Consider the following 21,100-nt stretch of genomic DNA (forward strand, 5'->3'; position numbering starts at 1 on the left):
TGACTGAAAGATTATAATTTCATCATATGAACATCAGGCACAATCCTTCCCGTTAGGGGTTTAGTATCATACCATCATAACATTTATGAGAAGAACATAACCCGTGTCATGCAAACAACTGGTTTTTGAATATATGTGTTTAGTTCCGATACAAAGACCCTATAAGTGAATCAATATTAACGCCAAAATATGCAATCTTTAATGACCTGACAACAGTATCGTAACTATATCCCTTCTTAATAAGTCTATTCAAAGGTTTTGTTAGTTTTTTAGGTGAATACTGACACCTTTGTGCTTTATAAAGAATATTTCCATAAAAAATTAGATGTGAAATACCTGAACGTATAAGAAGTCTGCATGTTGAGCTATATTTACGAATGATGTCCTTATACCGATGATAAAATTTAGTAAATGTTTTGACTAGTTTGTGATATCGAAAACCCTGGTGTAATAATTTTTCAGTAATACATAAATTTCTCTCGTTAAAATCTAAAACATTGTTACATACACGAGCGAATCGTACAAGTTGAGATATATAAACACTGTAAGATGGTGACAAGGGAACGTCACCATCTAAAAATGGATAATTAACGATAGGAAATGAAAAATCATCTATTTTATCATAAATTTTAGTATTCAGCTTTCCGTTAGTGATATAGATATCAAGATCGAGGAAAGGACAGTGGTCATTGTTAGTATTAGCTTTATTTAAAGTAAGTTCAGCAGGATAAATTTCTTTAATATACATACTAAAGTCGTCATTATTGAGAGCCAAAATATCTGTATCTTCTTTGAATAATACATTCGTTTTGTAAATTATCTAATGAATAGAAAAGTCTTTTCATTTTCTGATCAGATACATAGTAGGATTTATAAATTCAAAACCCAATAATAGTAATAAGAAAGTTAAAGCCAAAGTAATATTTATCAGATATTTTATAGCCAAAAACAATATCTTTTAATGTGAAATCTTTTCTATATTTACTTTTTGCAATAAATTATGAATTTTTCTCCAAAAATCGTGTAAAAAGAACACGACATAAAATAATGTTGATAATCTTCTTCAATTAAGCATTTGTTACATAAATCATTTTCTGTTACCTTCCATCTAAATAATAACTTTTTAGTAGGTAATATACTTTGTACAAGTTTCCATCGAAACATCTTCAATTTATTTTAAGTTGTTCAATGGTTTCAAATACAATTCTGTCTGTAATGGTAATACATTTAACCATACATTTATACCAAAAGGTTTCACAATTTTTTTCTTTATTAATCTGTTATATGATAACTTATTTGATAAAAAAAAGCAATGTCAATATACTTACCACTTACTGACAAACATTGTCTTTTTACATTGACTACTTCTTGTTAAATTCTCTGATCTAAGACATTGTAACCAATCTTTTGGAATTGCGTTTTTTAGGGATGTCAACTCAGCTACCCCGTTGGATTTTTTTTCAATTTTTTACAAAATTTCCCTATTTTCATTTAAAATATGATTTATATAAATCAAATTACCTTTTATCCAACTTTTGAAAAAAGACATTTGATATTAGATTTAATGTATTTATTCCCCCAAATAATTTGTTTTCTAATTTCGTAAAAGGTTTTAGGTATATCTGTCTGTCCTCCTCCTAATTTCATCCAGCTTTTTAATACATTTTTATAAAATTTTGGAATATTAGGTTTATATTGATCAACTTTATTATAATCCATATTCATATAAACTGCTAAGCAATTTTTTCCTGAGCATTGTAAATAATTTAAAGGTATAGCTTGCCATCTGGCAATATCTGTATTTAAGATTCTACCTATCCATGATGCTTTTAATGATTCAAAGTGACTTTCAATGTCAATCATATTCAAACCCCCGTTTTCATAACTACCAATTATCGTATTTCTTTTAACTTTATCTGGTTTGTCATTTCATTTTTCTGGAAAGACACATGAGCTAGCTAAAAAGGTAAAGAGTGGTATAATCAAAGATTTAATGATCAAGATTTCCCCCAAAATAGCGAGATTTCACTTTTTCCAATGAATAAATAATTTATCTTTCTTATCTATTTTATTTTGAAAACATATTTTTTTTCACAATCTTCATTATTATGTCCAAAATACATCCCTTAAGCTTTTACAGGTTTATCTGTCCAGTTAATATTTGCTTTTTTGTCTTTACTATTTTTGAGTTTCCTATCCACATCCCTTCTGTTTTATTTTTATTTATAATTAATCCGGAATAAGATCCAAAGATTTCCATTTCATTCAATGCTAGTTCGATATCATTTTTATCATTAAAAAAGATATGGTTTATTTTAATACAATGTGTTTTTCTATGAAATTTTATCTGAAATCCTTTTATATCTTCGTTATTTCGAAGTCTCAGTGCCAATATTTCAACGGATATGACAAAAAGCAGAGCAGATAAAGGACACCCTTGTCTATTCCCTCTTGAACTCTTAAGCATTTCTGAAATCCGACCATTATAACTAATACATGTTTGAATATCAGTATACAAAGTGTTAACCCAATTTATAAATGATTCATTGAATCCAAAGTGATATAAAGTATCTAACATAAATTTCCATTCAAGAGTGTCAAAGCCTTTTTTAAAATCAACAACAAAAAAAACAATAGCCCCTTCTATATTACATATATCTGCATAATCTATAATGTCCTGTATTTGCCTTAAATCATATCCAATGAAATCTATTTTTTTTTATCCAGACTGATCTTTGTGTATGAGTGTTGGTAAAACTTTTTTCAGTCGTTGAGCTAGTAAATGGGACAAGATTGTAATAACGTTTAATAATGAAATTGGTCTATAATTTTCTAATTCTAATGGGTCCCCTTTTTAAATATTAACGGCAAAACACTAGACCGCTGCGAATAGGTCAATAAATTATCTTCATGGTCCTTATTATATGCTTTGACAAGTAAATATTCTCCCTAAACGTTTTGTAAAATTTTACGATTAGACCGTCAAGTCCACGAAACTTGTTTAATTTCATACTTTTTATCGCTCCAGAAAACTCCTCAAGCGTAACTGAACCATCACACAATAGTTTTTCGTCATCATTTAATTTATTTTCTAATTTTGTATTTTTAATGTATTCTTGAGATAATGTATCATTAGAATTTTGTGATGAAAACAATTTTTTATTATAGTAGTTATTAATTTCAAGTAAAATCTTACTTTGATCTTTTAAAACATTGGTTTTTTTTTCATCTAATGACTTATTTATCGTTTTCTTAATTTGCCTTTGCTTTTCAAGTCCCCAAAAATACGCATTCTTTTTTCTCCTAATTCAACCTTTTTTTTCTCTGAATATGATTTGTGCACCAATGTTTTTCTAATCAACCTTATTCAGTTCTGATTCCAAATTTTTAATACGATCATCCCATTTATAGTTAAATAAATTTAATTGGTCTCTTTCAACAATCTTTTCTTGTAATTCTTTTTCTAAGGTGCGTGTGAGTTCTCTTTAGGTTTTAGTTTTCGATTTTCAATATTTTACAGTAGCTTCTTTAATTTTCAAGTTTTAATATATCCCAAAAAATCCGACATTCTGTATTTCTATTTTGGTATAGATTTAAAAAGTTAGTAATCAAATTGTTAATTAAACTTTGATAATCTTTATTTTCTAAGACAGAGTTATATATATATTTAGTTTCCAAAATCCACGTCCTTTTTCTGACGCCCGCGTTTTAAATGGTTAAAAAAACACTGATGATCAGTATACTGAATCGGTGCCGGTTTTATTTTACAGGTATCTATCTGAGGTCTTAAATTGGTACTAATCAATATTAGAGCTATTCTACTCACCTGAGATTTATCTTTTTTACTCCAAATAAACTGTTGCACATTTTCGTTCATAACTTGCGAAATATCAATAAGATTTATCTTTTATCAACGATTTCAAGCTTGTAACTGGTTTATTGTTTTTGTGATTGTCACTTGCACTTATTCTATCAATATTTTTTTTAATGTTTCATTAAAGTCTCTCCCCAATAATTGGGATTCCAATACCATTTTCTTTCACAAAGAGATCCACCTTTTTAAAAAATAACTTTCTTTCTTTTAACAGTTTGATCCACAAGTATTTGAAAACTTAGCATGGGAAGTTGTGTGTACTGCTGATGTATGGAAAGCCCTGAGCAGCAAACATGTTCTCCCTGAAATAAAACAAAGAATTGTCTGTAAGATTCAGCACCTGGCAGCAGGAAATTGGATTCCAGTTCTGAGTAAAAAACTCAATCATGTGCCTGATACATTAAGGTTATTTGAAGCAAAGATCACAAAGGCTAGTAGAATCATATGGGAACAAGCTATAGCCTTTTCTCCAAGATTGAGTGAGTCAGCAGAAAAAAATCTTGAATGCAATGAAGAACCGTTGTCAAATCGTCCAGTTAAAGGTGGAAAAATTTATTCAGAAGACATAAGAGTTTGGGACATAGTTTTTGATCATGATAAAATATATAGTTCCGTTCAAAGAATTGTAAAATCTCATGAGATAGGTGAGTCTTGTATCATACAAAAAAAGATAAAGGGCATTAAACATGAACGGTCTGGGAATGAATTGAAAAAAGTCCCTAGGATTTATGCTGAAACAGACATTGAAAGAAGTGTTTTGGAGGAAATCAAGCCTTTCTTCCCTCCAGCAAGTGCCAACGAGACAGAATATCATATTCTTAAGTTTTATTCTTTCTCTTCACATCTTGTGTCACACATTTTACAGAACATAGAAATAAAGGTCGACTTTCCATTTTGTGTAACAGGCTTAGAACACGACATCATTAACATCCCATCGAATGCACCAATCCTTTTAATTGGGCGAAGTGGTACAGGCAAGACAACATGTTGTCTCTATAGGCTGTGGAGTAGGTTTTTGCAATATTGGACTAAAGCTGTTGAAGCAGATGCTCCATTGCTACCTAGAGTCATGATCTATAAACAAGAGGAGAAAATGCAAGAAGGGGAGATGAACACTGAAGGTACGAATTTAGATGTATTAATGTCAAATAATTTTTATTGGATGTGACCTTTTCTATCACTTTCGTGACATTATTTGTTACTCACCATTGGTGTGATGTTGAAACACGTTGACTAACAGTCATTAAAAAAATGAACTTGTAAAAATTATTTCAGTGTACAGATTATGCTTCATATTAAAACAAATGTATGGCCATAGCTTATTGTCATACCAGTTCATGTTATGTAGAATTTTAAGCTACTCATCATTTTCAATGTAAGCATGTTTGAAAAATGATTTGTGTAACAAGAAATGTTGAAGAAAGTCAAATATTTTCAGGTGATTCCATAAACAACTGTAATAAACCTGTAGGTCTATTCATTTACCCAGCTAGGTTTCTAATTGGCTTTTCCTGTCTTGTGAAAAGTGATAATATAGAGTCAGGGATTTTGTAACTAAATAAAAACGCTACAGTATGTCAATTTATATATCTCAATAGAAAGGGAGATGATAATTAAGGTTTCTGGTGGTTGGAAAGACACGTCAATCCATGTTGCATTATATATAGAAACCACAACGGATAAGGGAAGGTAAGGTATTCCAGTCAGAGATACTTTAATTCACAATGCATTGACATAGAAAAAGGTGTTGTAATTATAAGTAAGGGAGAACATACATAAATTATTGTTGCATGAGCATATTCATATGGTCAAATGTCGCCCTTTTCACGGTCATATTTTCATATTTCCATGTTTGTCAATATCAGTTCTTAAAAAAAATGATTTTCTTTAATAGTAGTTAAACTGGCTTTAAAAAATCATTCAGAACCTGCGATTACTCTTTGAATGTTTTTTTTTTGGTTGGTTTCTGTGCTTAGCACAATTCTAATGATACGAACATACTTTTCTAGTTTCTTATGTTTCCTGGTTACACTGCTATTACATATGTCATGTGGATATTCAAGGGCTGACAATCATGTTAAACTTCGCCATATTCTTTACGGGCTTATTCTAAACAGGAGACCGTAACTAAATGCCTTAGAAAACGAATAAGAGTATTTTGAAGTATACAGAAACATTCTTCTACAGCTATACCACGTTAAACATGTTAAACTAGACATGATAGAATAATTCTGGAAACTAACTGACTTCATTCTTTTATATTTTTCGGCTTCACAATTAGAAATATATTGTGCTTCTATGGATAAGTTTAAATGGGGTATACTACAGTTTACAAATAGCCATTAATGAAAATTTCTGTAACAATGATTGTATTCTGTTTTGGATGTCATGGATGCTGACATGCAAATAATCCGAAAAAAAACTTTTATCTCCTAGCTACCCCTCTCCCTTCCCTCTAACAACACAAAACAAAACAAAAAAACCCTGTCTTTCATGCATGTTGTATATCCCTTTTTATAAAAAATAAGACAATATGTTATAATGTTCATAACTACAGTAAATATTTAAGTGAGTAGTTTTCTTTACCTTAATTTTAGAAGCTAATGACTTGGGTGGTGTTGATTTAGGAAATATATCTCATGCAAGAAAGATACCTAAAGGTTGTCCTAATGAACCTTCTGCATCAAAAAATGAAAACAAGACTGATGAGCCGGATGAGGCAGAGGTAGAAGAGGGACAACAGTATGATCATTTACATCAAATCTTTATCACTAAGAATGCTGTATTATGTAATGAAGTCCAAAAAAACTTCAGAGAACTGTTGCATGGCTGTGATCAAACTAAACAACACGTAGAAGCTGAACATCAAAATTTGCCTAATCGTCTTCAAGATTTGAATGATTACCAATTTCCTCTTTTCATAACATCTAAACAGCTACTGTTAATGTTAGATGCATCTGTGGACCAGTCTTACTTCTTTGATCGAACAGAAGATGGAAGTTTGAAGGTTGAGATTCCGGGATGGACAGATGGAGATGGACCTCTTAGTATTCTTCCACTTCTACAAGAATCTGATGGCGAAAGTGACAGTGATGAAGTAATAGAAGACATAGTGGAAGGAAATCAAGATAATCAAAACCAAGGTCATCAAAAAAGAAAAAAAGTTGCTCCTCGAAGAGAAATGACATATGAATTGTTTGCTGAAACAATATGGCCGCACATGAATAAAGACATTGGAAAGAAATATCATCCTTCTCTTGTCTGGACAGAAATAATGTCATTTATAAAAGGTTCATATGAAGCTTTATCCAAGCCAACAGGATACCTAGAGAAAGGAGAATACTTTGACCTTGGGAGAAAAAGAGCACCAAACTTTTCTGGAGAAAGAGAACATATTTACACTTTGTTCAAACGCTATGAACATGCGAGGAAACAAAAATTCTTGTTTGACGAGACAGATCTAGTTCGGGATGTGTATCAGCGTTTATGTAAACAACAGAACATGGACTGGGTGATCCATCAGATATTTGTTGATGAAACTCAAGATTTCACTCAGGCTGAGCTTTGTTTACTTCTGAGATTGTGTCAGAATCCCAACGATATGTTTCTGACAGGTGATACAGCTCAGGGCATCATGAGAGGAATATCCTTCAGATTCAATGATCTCAAATCTCTTTTCTTCTATGCCAGTCATTCATTACAGGTAAGATATATCTTTATCAGTGATAAATTAATAATATTCAGTCATTTGAGTCAAGAAATAATAGTGGAGCTACATTGCATCCATCTTGTCATCGTTTGTCAAATATTTTGGTCATCCTTTTGTCATGTTCTTCTGAAAGAATTACTTCATATTTTGTCAGCAGATTAATAGTAGATTACCTTAGCTGTATTTGCAAAATTTAAGGAATTATTGGTCCTCGATGCTCTTCAACTTCGTACTTTATTTGACCTTTTTAGTTTATTTTTATTCGAGCGTCACGGATGAGTCTTTTTTAAATATAACTCGCGTCTGGTGCAGATAAAACCTTTCAATCCTGGTATCTATGATGATTTCATTTACAATGAAATTGTTGTCATATTAACTTGAAACTTAGTTCACACGTTCATTATGATGTGAATGATTCACAATATATATTCGAATATGTAACGGATTTTGAAAACGTTCAAGGTTCACTGAATATATGGAGATGTAATAGTGCAAACGTAGCATGATATCCTATGGACAAATATTTTTCTTTTTCTTTTGAGATCAAAGACACACGACAATGCAAATCAAAGCAGTAATTCTAATAGCATCTGATTGCAGTGGTAGGATATGTTCTCCTCTGTTTGTTTGTGAATTTTTGTTTATAATTTCATTTTAATCAATTAGGCCATGGGCAAAACAACAGATATAGCTATTCCTGAGCAAGTGCACCAGCTCACACACAATTACCGTTCACATGCAGGAATTCTCTCTCTTGCATCTAGTATCCTTGATATTCTGGTTGAATTATTCCCAGAATCCTTCGACAGACTTAACAAAGATCAAGGACTTTTTAAAGGACCAGAACCAGTATTGTTAGAGTCTTGTAGCTTTAGTGACTTGGCTCTGTTACTCAGAGGAAATAAACGTAAGACCTCTCACATCGAGTTTGGAGCTCATCAAGCAATCTTGGTTGTAAATGATGCAGCAAGAGAAAATGTTCCAGAAGAACTTCAGTGTGGTCTGATATTGACAATATATGAAGCCAAAGGTCTGGAATTTGATGACATTTTGCTCTACAATTTCTTCAGGGATTCACAGGTAAGATAAGAGGAGTTTAGCGCTATAAAACTAGGTTCAATCCACTATTTTCTACATTTAAAAATTGCCTGTAACAAGTCAGGAATATGACAGTTGTTGTCTATTCATTTGATGAGTTTTGTCATTTGAGTTCGCCATTTGATTAATGACTTTCCGTTTCGAATTTTCCTCGGAGTTCGGTATGTTTGTAATTTTACTTTTTATTTTTTATAGTATATGTTTAAACGTGGAATTTAATCGTTTAATTACATCCATAGTAAAGATGTATTTTTTATTTTTGTTGTTAGCATGCTAGATGCATTGATTGTCACTAACAATTATCGCTTTTCAGAAAAGGATGACAACTGTATTTTAAAATATGTTGGTGATTCTCATTTTCCGAATTGTCCTGCTTTCTCATCATTATTTGTTTCGTCACTCTATTTGACAACTAAAATAGAGTAAAAATCAGAATTACTTACATATGTTAAACAAACCTACTTATCATCTCACAAAAGAGAACACACAGTACCGTTTTGTAAAACAGAAACATTGTTTAAATTACTGTATGTTTTATAAGTACTTAACGTTAAGGGAAAATGGTATATAATTTTGCAATGTTGATAGTTCTTTATTTAATCACATGAAGATATTTCTGCAGGCTAAAAAAGAATGGAGAGTAATTACAGATTTCTTGGAGAAACTATGTAGCAGTAATGAAACTTCCACAGAAAATTTGGTCAAGATTAGCTCAGGTCAGTTTTAATATTTAATTATCCTAAATGAATATTATATTTTGACAAAGTTTGAACATTCTTCTATGTTTTTGTGACATTTCCTAAAAACACAACCTTAACAGAAATATCAAGATCAGGTTTTGGTCGATAGTCCTTATCTGGCAGAATGAATACTTACTTTAGCTTGAATGAGAATGTTGAGGAAATATGTCAGTCACTGTCTGCATAAATGTTTATATTAGTATTGTTGTTGCAATGGTCAGCTATTTGGTTCACTTGTCATGTTAATACAAATTTGACTCAAGTTATTCGATATACAATAACGGGTGAATATCTGTTCTCCATCCAAACGACCCATGCTAACCACGTGATGATAACCCTAATTTCTAGCTCCATTTTTTAAAGAAAATTTATTTTCCCGCGATCATCACAAACTCTCTTGAACTACGCCTACACGGTGAAGCATCCAATAAGACCTTTTTTTCAAAATTGATCTGTTTTACCATCATTTTTCGTTTTCAACATCTTTAGCAGCTAAACTTGCCCAAATGTCCAGAGAATCTTTTCTCATCACTGATTGGCCGTTGTCTCTATAAAAGAGAGGCGAAAGATATCAAAGGGATATTATGAAGAAAAAAAATTGTCTATCAAACCACTGATCGAATATCAATAAAACGTAACTTATTTGGCATCACCACAGCTTGTTTTTCTTTTTTTCATATCAAAGGACCCTTATGCTATCATTTTTACTGTCAATAACTGACATGATTGCAATGGCCAAAAAACTAAACATCATAGTAAATAAAATGCATAGATGGTAATATACCTTGAAAACCATTATAGGTAGAGAGTGTCCGTCAAATATTAGAAATCTCTTATTATCTCGAAAACAATAATATATATGCAGAAACTGCAAACAGAATTAAATCCATGCTACAAAACTTCAAATAATGGCTATACAACTGAAACCATCTGCCGACTTCCTAAAGGACTGTTTAAACTACTTATTATTTTCGAATTTTTATGCCCCATTTATGGGCACTATGTTTTCTGGTCTGTGCGTCTGTCCGTTCGTCCATCCGTTCGTTCGTCCGTTCGTCCATCCGTTCGTCCGTTCGTCGGTCCCGCTTCAGGTTAAAGGATTTGGTCGAGGTAGTTTTTGATGAAGTTGAAGTCAAATCAACTTGAAACTTAGTAAACATGTTCCCTATGATATGATCATTCTAGTGTTACTGCCAAATTAGAGATTTTATCCCATTTTCACGGTCCACTGAACATAGAAAAGGATTTAAAATCTACAATTTTAAAGCCCGTTATCCATTGGGTACAAACTCGAAGATTTTAATTTGGGCAGGTGGTGGTTCACTGTTGGGTATTTAACATTTGTGTTTATTAGTTTGATCGCAACCTCGCTTTGGTCTTTTCGAAATACGTCGGCAAGATTGCAGCAGACGAAAATTGGACGAGAAAATAATCTTCTTAAAAAACCCACCACCCTCCCAATGTAAATTAATTTTGTGTTACATGTGTATTTGTTCTGAATGGAAGTAAGAAACCAGATACTGCTTTTAAGTTTATATTTCAGCTTAATTCTGCTAATGGTACTGAGATGGGAGAGTAGGAGACAACTAGTGAACACAATGTAGATGTAAAAGTGGACATTGGCAGAGCACATTTGGCACATTTCGCTGCGCTGGATTTAACATTCATATATTCAGTGAACAGTAATGATAGCCTCTGATTACCAGGGCTCATCAGTCAACTTCTCGTACCAGACATATTACTTAAATATATTTATATTAGTGGTTTGCCATAATTTGCGGTAGCCACATTATAATTTACATATATATTAAATACAGACATTGATAAATATATTTCAGAGCAAGATTGCCAATTTAAATACATATTATATATCATATATGTTATATTTTATTCAAGATAAAGCTGTGGCCAAATACTGCCAAAACCTTATTATCTATTTGTTATGTTTTGGGCCTCGAGGATAAAATGATAGTGCGGATGGGGCATCCGTGTACTTGGGACACATTCTTGTTTACTAATAATACAGAAAACTAACATAGATTAGCAGCAAATGAAATCACCAAAACATTACCAGCAATGCAAATGTTGTAAGGTGCAACCTCTATAGAGCATCCTGTTATACACATTTGATCTACAAATTGAGGCAACATTAGTTTGCCGAAGTTCAAATCTTGTACTTTTATTTAATTAATTAACAAAATCATTTGTATTATTTATATTTATATCTTATTATATCCTTATATCCTTATGACTTAATTGATCAATCAAGTGTTACTTATTTTTTTATGTGTATCGAATACTGTTGTATGTAATTTCACATGTTTCCAGGTTTCATCATCAAAAATAAAATATTACAACAAAAAAAAGTTCAAATCTTGTAATTCGATTTGGAAAAGACAATCAAGGTAACAATCAAAACCTGAGGGAATCGCACAAACTCCAGAAGTGAAACCAGACCAGGTGTGTTTCCAGGATAAGCGTCGGTAAATCGAAGGATATTTACGTATATATTTTAGCTAAAAATGTCAGGTTGTTACTAAGTAAGTATTATTCAAACATTCAAAAGATTTGAATTAGCAGTAATTCAATCGATATATCCACATGGTAGTGCTAGTTTTTACCTCTTTGAACATAAACGGATTGTTCATAAATTTAGACGAGGCTACCTTATATCTACAATTAACTTCCCTTAAACATGTAGACCAATTAGAAATACAATTACGTGTATTTTAAACTGCAACATATTTTTTATAGACATTTTGGAACAGAAGGACAGACCCAGAGCATTGACCTTTGATCCTAATCAACATAAACTATTGAACTCTGAATTAAAGCATCTATACACAGCAGTTACAAGAGCTAGGGTGAATGTATGGATCTTTGATGAAGATAAAGAAAAAAGAGCACCAATGTTTGAGTACTTCAAAGCTCAACATTTGGTCAAAGTCATCAGTATTGAAGATGCACAGAATTGTAAGTGTATTGATTCCTAGACACATAGTTTATTCTTCCAAAACGAAAAGATCAAATATTGACATTATGTAAGGACCATATGTATAATGATAAAAACAACAGGCATGACATTTAATTATTGCAAGATTGGTGCATAATTAAAATGAACAAATAGTAATATCTAAAACAAAAAGTTCACAGTTGATGCATGCACTGAATAAATGAGGGCATATTTCAGACATATGTTTTGATTATCTCTTTTTTAGTGAATGTGTGATGACTGTAAGCTAATATTATGTCTGAAGGTCCATGTCTGCATCATCCTATAATTGTATTTATTTTTGTTTCTAATGCATTCTCGGATATAACTCTTTCAACTCCGTACGCTTTGCACATTAAAACATATAACCCCAGATCCATAGATTTGATATGACCTTGTTTGAAGATAACATTAATTCTATAGATGATAGTTATTGTAATTGTCTTATCACTATTTTCATTATGCCAAAACCACATCTTGTTGTACTGAAATAAGTGCCAAACAATCAACAATTATTGAATCAGTGCATGAATATTGTTCTTACAATTGTAATTAAAAATGGAATAAGGATGAAAATTCCAGTGTCTAAAAGAAATGAGCTACAGAACAGATATCAAAATATTCATAGAATTTATACTAACAAAGTAAGTTATTAAAAAGAATGTATATGATGAATTATTTCAAATGATTATAATCGAGTGGGCTGAAATTCTTCCAGTATATTATGCCAAATTGGATAAAAGATAATAATGTCAAGGTCAATAATAATTTATTCTAGAAACAACCATTTATAATTTTGCGGATTCTCCTCTCGTGTTGTTACAAAACAATAGATGAAAAACTGGTTAGTTGAAGAAATAAATTAACAGTATAAATTAATTTGATGTGGGAGATGAATTTATTTTATATATCATTGAAAAGTATCTACTAGTGGAATGTTTGCCGAGGAATCAACTCCGGAAGAATGGATAAAAAGAGCTCAAGAATTCATGAGGAATAATTTGTATGAAGTAGCAGCTAAGAGCTATAGACAAGGAGGAGATGATTATATGGCAAATGTCGCTATGTGTCATCAGATGGCACTGAAAGCTTCGAGAATTAAAGACAATCCTGCTCTGATGAGGGAGGCGTTCTTGTTTGCTGCTGAAAAATATCTGGAAGTTGAGCTTCCTGCAAAAGCTGCTATTTGTTTACAGAATGCAAGAGAGAAGGAACTTATGGCGTATGCGTACGACAAAGCGGGACAAGTACGATAACTTAATATAAATATTACAAAAAGATACCAATATTTAAATGAAAGAGCTAAATTATTTTCGTGCATGCTAGTTCAAATTAAACTTCATATGCTCCAGAAATAATCGTACGTGACCCAACGTGCAATCATAACACATAGGGCTGGTAACACCACATTCTTTGTAGTATTTCGTTTCAAACATTGAAATATCCAAAACATAACAATGGTACCTCAGGAGGTAGTATACATAAGCAATCGTTTTAATAAATCAAGTCTATTGTTTTGAAAATGATATACTTAAAATATCAGTTTAACAGTATATTGTTGCTTGCTTATTTTTCATAGCATTTAGCATATTTAGTATCCATTCATTACAGATATAGTCATTACAAATTAAAGGTATGAACAGGAATTAGGAAGTCGTTTATCTGTTGCAGTTTATTTAATGATAATCATCTATTTTCTAACTGACAGCTGAATGAAAATATTTAACACTACAGTAATTGTTAACTGCTCTCGTAACTACTTTTTTTTAGTGATAAAGCAATGCCTAAATTACTATTTTTAGTTAGAAAAGGCTGCAGAAACGTACAGAAAATTAAATCGCCCAGTAGATAGTAGTGCTTGTTATGAGCGATTGGGATTCTTTGACAAGGCAATATCTACATTGTATGACCATAAACTATTTGACATGGCAAATGACATATGGAAAAGATACAAGTTACAGATAAAGGTAATGTTATGCCGCAGAAAAAATATGTTCAAATTTGTAATGCATTTAAGTCTCTTGTTCCTCATGGCTCATGTAATTTCAATCATATTACTTCGAAGTTACAGATCAATGTATCTGAACTCATGAAGCCTTCAGCCTATCATAAACAAGACACTACGTTTTAAGGTGGACAACTTGCCTAAAACTCGCGCTAGACCAATAGACCAGCAGACCATTAAAACCCTAAAGCTAAAATTCGCAATTATTTTGTTATGTTTATTTAGCATTGATCTCTCTGGTTTCCAGGAATTATCAAAAAACTTAAAGGTAGCTCTGTAAGTTTATTGAATGCGTAAGTAAAACTCGGGAAAACACTCAATATACTTGCATCGCACAGAAATTCATCAACAGTTTCCATAATAGTTTGAAGCGCGTTTGGTTATATTTAATGCATTTTGTAAGGGTGTGTGACAGTTGTCACCAACAGTTTGTACTTTAGTGTGTCAAATTTAATATCACACTTTCATGAAAGTGATTAGTATCTTAACACGATAGGTGACACATATGGAACATGATGTACTTACCCTTCCGGAGCACATGAGGTCACTCCGTATTTTTGGTGGTTTTTTTGTTGCTCAGTCTTTGGTTTTCTTGGTTATTTTTGTTTAATGTTGTGTGTTAGTTTGGTCTTAATTTGCCATGATGTGCATGAATTTCCAAGTTATAATTTCCCTTTTGTATCTTTTGCCTTCCTTTCAAAAGGATTATAACTAACTGAACTGATGAGGGGAGATTAATTGAACATTTGTGTTTGGTTCATGGGAGACGGCTATCTTGGATGCTACTTCATATCAACCAGTAATGCACTGTTTCTGAAATGAATAGATAACAAGAAAGGACTCGCCATTTTTTTTTCATTTGTACATAAATTGATTACTCATAACAATCCCGATTCAAAATATCATTAGTGGTTAACTCATTAACAAAGAGGGGTCTACCTAAACAAATTATGAAAATAACATTGATATTATCCTAGTATTTTAGAGGTATGGTAGAATTAAATAAAATAAAAATTTACTTAACATATGCCCACTTATGATTTATTTAGCAAACCAATAAAAACTATCAACATATGAAAGTATATATTTATTTAACTGCAGACTGGTCTTGTGTATAAGGTTTACAAAAATACTGGATCCAAAACACGGTCATATCCAAATACTTTCGAAAACAGATTGACATTGACATTTTATTTGTGTATAAAAGAGACCCGATAAATTCCAAAGGCAAAATCAAACACATAATTTGAAAAAATGAAAATACCATGGAGCACAAAAAAACCGACCAAAGGCAAGTAACAGAATACAAGACACAACATATGAAATTTGAGACTGAGAAACAGGAATCCCCACAAAACAGGTGGTTGTCTCATGTACTATACATGGGTAAGCCGATCCTGATAAAATATTAAAAGCTAGTATTATTGTTGTTGAAATTCATCTCTACCTGAATTAGAAATAGTTCAACAGCTAGCAACTAGTCAACGTTTTACTCATTATCGTTATGGATCTAGGATAAGAAAAAAAGCTTCACATCAAAATATTGCATATATCATATTTCAATTGATTTTTTTTTCAATTAAAATTTACTTCAATATGATCTCAATCACTATATTTCTAAGACAAATCAAGCGACAATGTGTAGAATACTTTGTTCAATTAGGTTAATTGTGATAACAATATTGTTTATCTCTAATCTACATGTTTATTTTTCTCTTTTCAGGAATTTGAAGAGGTAGGCAAGTCTGTTCCCCAACATATCATTGATCATGCACCAATGAAGCACACAGAAGAACAGCTTGCCTTTGCAGCAGCTGAACTGTATCATTCAACGAACAATGTTGGCAAAATGTTGGCATCTTTAAACAGGTTACCAAATATTGACCACAGAACAAATTTCCTAACAGAACATCACAATGCAAAGAATAATTACATGTCGCATGCTGCTGAGATTCTAATACACAATGGTAAGGAACAAATACACATACCTTCATGTGAGAGTTACCTAATATATAGAACAAAATATTCAAAATTTACTGATATTTTATATAGCAATAATTTCATGACGTTTCAGATTATTATTGGCTGTGGCATTCATACAGTTATATTATTCCGTTAAAAGTTCAATATCAATAGGCGTACGTACTATCCGTGAAATTGGTAGAACAAACAAAAAAAAACAAAAAATATGACAAAAGCAGATGTGGTATGATTGCAAATGAGACAATTCTCCACAAGAGGCCAATGACACAGAAATTAAGAAACTTCAGACGAGCAATCTAACGACCTGATTTATATATGAAATAATGAACTAAAACCAACATAATATACAATATATGAGAAACAGCAAAGACGACAACTACTCAATTACAGGTTCCTGACTTTGGGACAGGCGCCTATAGAATGAAGCGGGGTTACAATAGTTTGAAGGCGTCAACCCCTCTCTAATCTGGGACAGTGTTGTAACAGTACATCATAAAACAAACGTTTAAAGGGCTTAACTCATCAGATATTACATAGCAGTAATACATCTTATAAGTTATACGAGTTGAAGTGGTAGGGTACTTATATCAAGTCTTATCAAGTGTTATATACTAGTAGTTAAATTGAAACCTTGTCAAGACTCAGTGACCCTGTTTTTTCAATATTTAAATGTTATCGCTTTTAATTATTCATGTTTCTGAATTATTGCCTTGATCTTATTACAAACTTAAAACATAGATCTTATTTGCAATACTATTTTGAAGCCTATTGTCATTTTATGTAGCCATACTTTGTGTAAGTTGAGAATATTACATGGTTCAGAAAAGATTAAAGATCATTAAAAAATACCTTTTAGAGGGATAAATATTCACTATCATTCACGTACGTTCATTATAGCAATTTATGAAATATCTACATTTGATTTTGCTGAAAAGCACTTTGAATCTATATGCTACAAATATAACGTGCTGTATAAATTACTGTAGATCAATTGTATATAGCAACGGTTTGCATTTGTCCAACACAGATAAACTTACAATGTTTACGATATCCACTTTTAAAATTGAGAATGGAAATGGGGAATGTGTCAAAGCGGCAACAACCCGATCATAGAGCAGACAACATTCATATTCATTTTCTATTTTACAAGGTTGTATAAAAGTAGCCGCTGAATTATACTTAAAACAAGGACAAATCAGGAAAGCGTTGGTCCTTTTCCGAGAAATTGAAGAGAAAGATTTAGTTGGTTATTGTCAAATTATGATTGCCACTATAGAATGTACTACCCAAATGGACGAAAGTGCAACCTCTGAAAAACTAGATCAAATTAAACAAGATTTACAATCTGCTATTGACTTGTATCATAATCTCAAAGGAAAGACATGTTACAAGTTTGATAATCCCAAGCATGGAGCTGGAGAGGCAGAACTCTTATTGGGACAGTTAACAGATGATATTAAGCGAATTACTACTGCGTTTGCAAACTTTACATTTCTGCAACAGAAGAAATATAAAGCTGGACAATTAGAATGTTCAAACTGGATGGTTAATCATTCCGATCTATCTAAACGAGAAAATCTAGTGAAGGTCATCAATGCCATGCACGATTTATTTGAAGTGTTGAGAATTGTCTTAACTGCTGAAAATTTATTAGACAAGGAATATTTGAAACAGATTTTCATGTTTTATGGATTAGAAATGATTTCAGACACACACTTAGTACTCAACCCACAGCATAAGCCAAGAATATTGAAACTAGATATAGGAAGATATGTTTCAGAAAACGATCTGAGGACTATCAAGGCTGAAATCAACACTAAAGGTGCTGTCCTAGCAATTGCAGAACATTTGATAAACCGGGGCAGAGAATGGTTCAAGATAATAGAAGTGGAAATTCATAAACAACACAGAAGGTTCGCACAGTGTCCTTTGTACACTGTAGGTTTAAGAAAGAACATTGGAAGTGACTGTTGTGGTGGTTTGCATAAGAAGGTTACTCAGAAGGAATTCAGGGAATTGATAGAAATTGATCAATTGTTTATCCAAATGGAGTATTATGTTGATGAAGGGATTTCAGTTTTGCTTAACAAAACTATACCAAGTGAAATAAAAAGCCTTCTTGAGAAATTTATTAATAAAAAATATTGTTCATGTGAATTGTTGGTAGGTGACTTGTTCCAACATTTTAGACATGGCGCAGGTATCTCTGACACAATACACCAAGCAATGGAGTTGCAAACAGCTTTAACCGAATACCAAACTGTTCAGATGTGTATGACAAGATACTTTGAACATGAGTATGACTTCATTAAAGAAAAGACTAATTTAAAGAGAGAAAGAAATACAGAGTTGTTTATGAAAATGGTATTTCTAATGAAACTTATGAAACTCAATCTCATAGAAACACTTGCCTTCAGTTTTGAAAAAGATTTACAAAAGCTCTATATGGTCAGACAATTCTTGGACGCTTACGGGAAAATGTATTCCTCAAACAATAAAACAAGGGAAGCTTTGATTTCGTTTGCAAAATTTATACAACAAGTACGATATTCAAACTATGAACTTATCTTTCCAGATCTTACTCTTTTACTTACATGGACAGAATTTTTCACAACAACTGCGTTATGTATGGAGGGTAAATTCTCCTCAAATCCTGATCCATGGTTTGTTGTACCGTCATCATATATAGCCTTAGTCTATTTTATTGATTCAAGTTACAGGAAAGATAATGGGATTACAACATTTGAATCAATAACCCGTCAGAAGTATGCACCAGAATCAGATAAAATTCGAAACAGAATAGAAAGGTTTATTGGAATGTTGGCAGGCACCGATAACAGGATGAATGTAATCAGAAAGGTCTTCCAAAACCTTTCAGAAGCAATGAGTGAAGTACAGACTGGTGATGATCCGAAGAAAGGAGAAATAATTGATGTCCAGTATACTGAAAATGCTCTCAATGCTATATGTGTTGCTGAAAGAGTACTTGTTTTAAGTTTGATATTGTTAACCAATATGGGAATGACAGTTTACTCAACATCAGAATCCTACATTATCAGAGAACTTTGTAGGATTGAACTGCCTTTACATTGTCCCGAACGGCTTGTCAGAGCATTAGAAAAGATTAAATGTTCAAGAGGTGTTTTAGATATTGTTGGTTGCCTACAAATCATTATTTATGAACGAGATGACGATCTTCTATTATGTCGATGGAATCAAAACAAGAACAGAAGATATGGGATAGTGTCAGAACCACTGCAGGAAATGAACATGTTGAGTTCAACTTTTAGTTCTCCTGAAACAAACCTTGTTATAGATAATCCGGAAATAGTTCTAGCTCAACAGAAAACAGTTGTGGAAGAGGACATGCATATGGTAGACGAGCAAACTACAGACGATGAGGCTGTTAGAAAACAGTTAGAAGATGAAAATAAACGAAACAAATCTGCTGTTGTTATTACAAAGTTTTTTCGAAATTTTATGTTCATTCGGAAATGCAAAATATTGAGGGATCTTTGTGAAAAAGGTCAGAGAAAAGAACGATTGAAAGATGAATTGGGAATTTTTGCAGATATTGTAGTAGATGATAAAATGTGTGGAATATGTGGGGAAGTTTTTGAAGATGCACAAAAAGAGTCCTCTAAACATGCAAGTTATGCCGAGATCACACGAAGGTCTATTGATAATTCATCCAGACAACCAACTTCTCCTTTAGAGGCAGGGTCTCTCCATTTAATAAAAGGCATGGATGGCCATCAGTCAGAGATTTCTGCTACCAATGCTTCAAAAGAAGTCACTGAATTTTCACAAAAAGAGAATCACATGTCACTTCAATCTCATTGTCAGAAGCAAACACAATTTACTTTTTTCAGGGAGCAGTATGTCAAAGAAATAAAAAAAGATCTTGATGACGTAAAGATATTTATTGAAACATATGAACTGCGTTCAACAGCAGCGAAAACCTTGTATAAAGATTTTACATTAAAAGTGATAGATTTACTTTCTTGTCACGAGAAATTAGAAAATATCATAAGGATAACAATGGAGACGAAGGATTGGGGTAACACTTCCGTGCTTCAAAAAGCCAAAGAAATGATTGGTAACATGAATGAGATATCTCATTGGGTATCTGAAATTTACAGTAAACAATCAAAGGTATTGTAACAATCAAATTTATTGTTTTAATCAATCACATACAATTGTTTACAATAAGTTTTACGTTTCATTTTGTTTTATCAATATAAGAGTAAAGAGATCGAGTATGATTGCCAATGAGACAAAAATCCACCGATGAAAAAAGAGGGACGAAAGATACCAAAGGGACAGTCAAACTCATAAATCTAAAACAAACTGACAACGCCATGGCTAAAAATAAAAAAGACAAACAGAAAAACAATAGTACACACGACACAACATAGAAAACTAAAGAATAAACAACACGAACCCCACCAAAAACTAGGGGTGATCTCAGGTGCTCCGGAAGGGTAAGCAGATCCTGCTCCACATGTGGCACCCGTCGTGTTGCTTAAGTGATTACAAATCCGGTAAATAGTCTAATTCGGTAGGTCATATTCATGAAAGGGAAGGGGATTGTAGTTACAACGTAAGGAACATATCCGATATCATTTGTGAAACGGTTATTCCATAACGGTCAACCAACTCGTGATGGCGTCCGTAAAATTTACGAAGGGATGATTTC

General features: G+C 32.3%; 1 protein-coding gene across 1 annotated transcript in view; it reads left to right on the forward strand.

The window, feature by feature from the left end:
• The window catches only part of LOC139491003 (TPR and ankyrin repeat-containing protein 1-like), a 50,410-nt gene that overhangs the window by 25,485 nt on the left and 3,825 nt on the right, over window positions 1–21,100 (forward strand). The window contains exons 13-21 of the mRNA XM_071278247.1: window positions 4,089–4,995; window positions 6,472–7,577; window positions 8,250–8,663; window positions 9,304–9,397; window positions 12,176–12,394; window positions 13,335–13,660; window positions 14,216–14,380; window positions 16,142–16,385; window positions 17,552–20,556. Coding sequence (XP_071134348.1) covers window positions 4,089–4,995; window positions 6,472–7,577; window positions 8,250–8,663; window positions 9,304–9,397; window positions 12,176–12,394; window positions 13,335–13,660; window positions 14,216–14,380; window positions 16,142–16,385; window positions 17,552–20,556 — 6,480 coding nt within the window. The remainder of the gene's footprint in view (window positions 1–4,088; window positions 4,996–6,471; window positions 7,578–8,249; window positions 8,664–9,303; window positions 9,398–12,175; window positions 12,395–13,334; window positions 13,661–14,215; window positions 14,381–16,141; window positions 16,386–17,551; window positions 20,557–21,100) is intronic.

The sequence above is a fragment of the Mytilus edulis genome, chromosome 1 (assembly GCF_963676685.1).
Source record: "Mytilus edulis chromosome 1, xbMytEdul2.2, whole genome shotgun sequence".
Classification (NCBI taxonomy): Eukaryota; Metazoa; Mollusca; class Bivalvia; order Mytilida; family Mytilidae; genus Mytilus; species Mytilus edulis.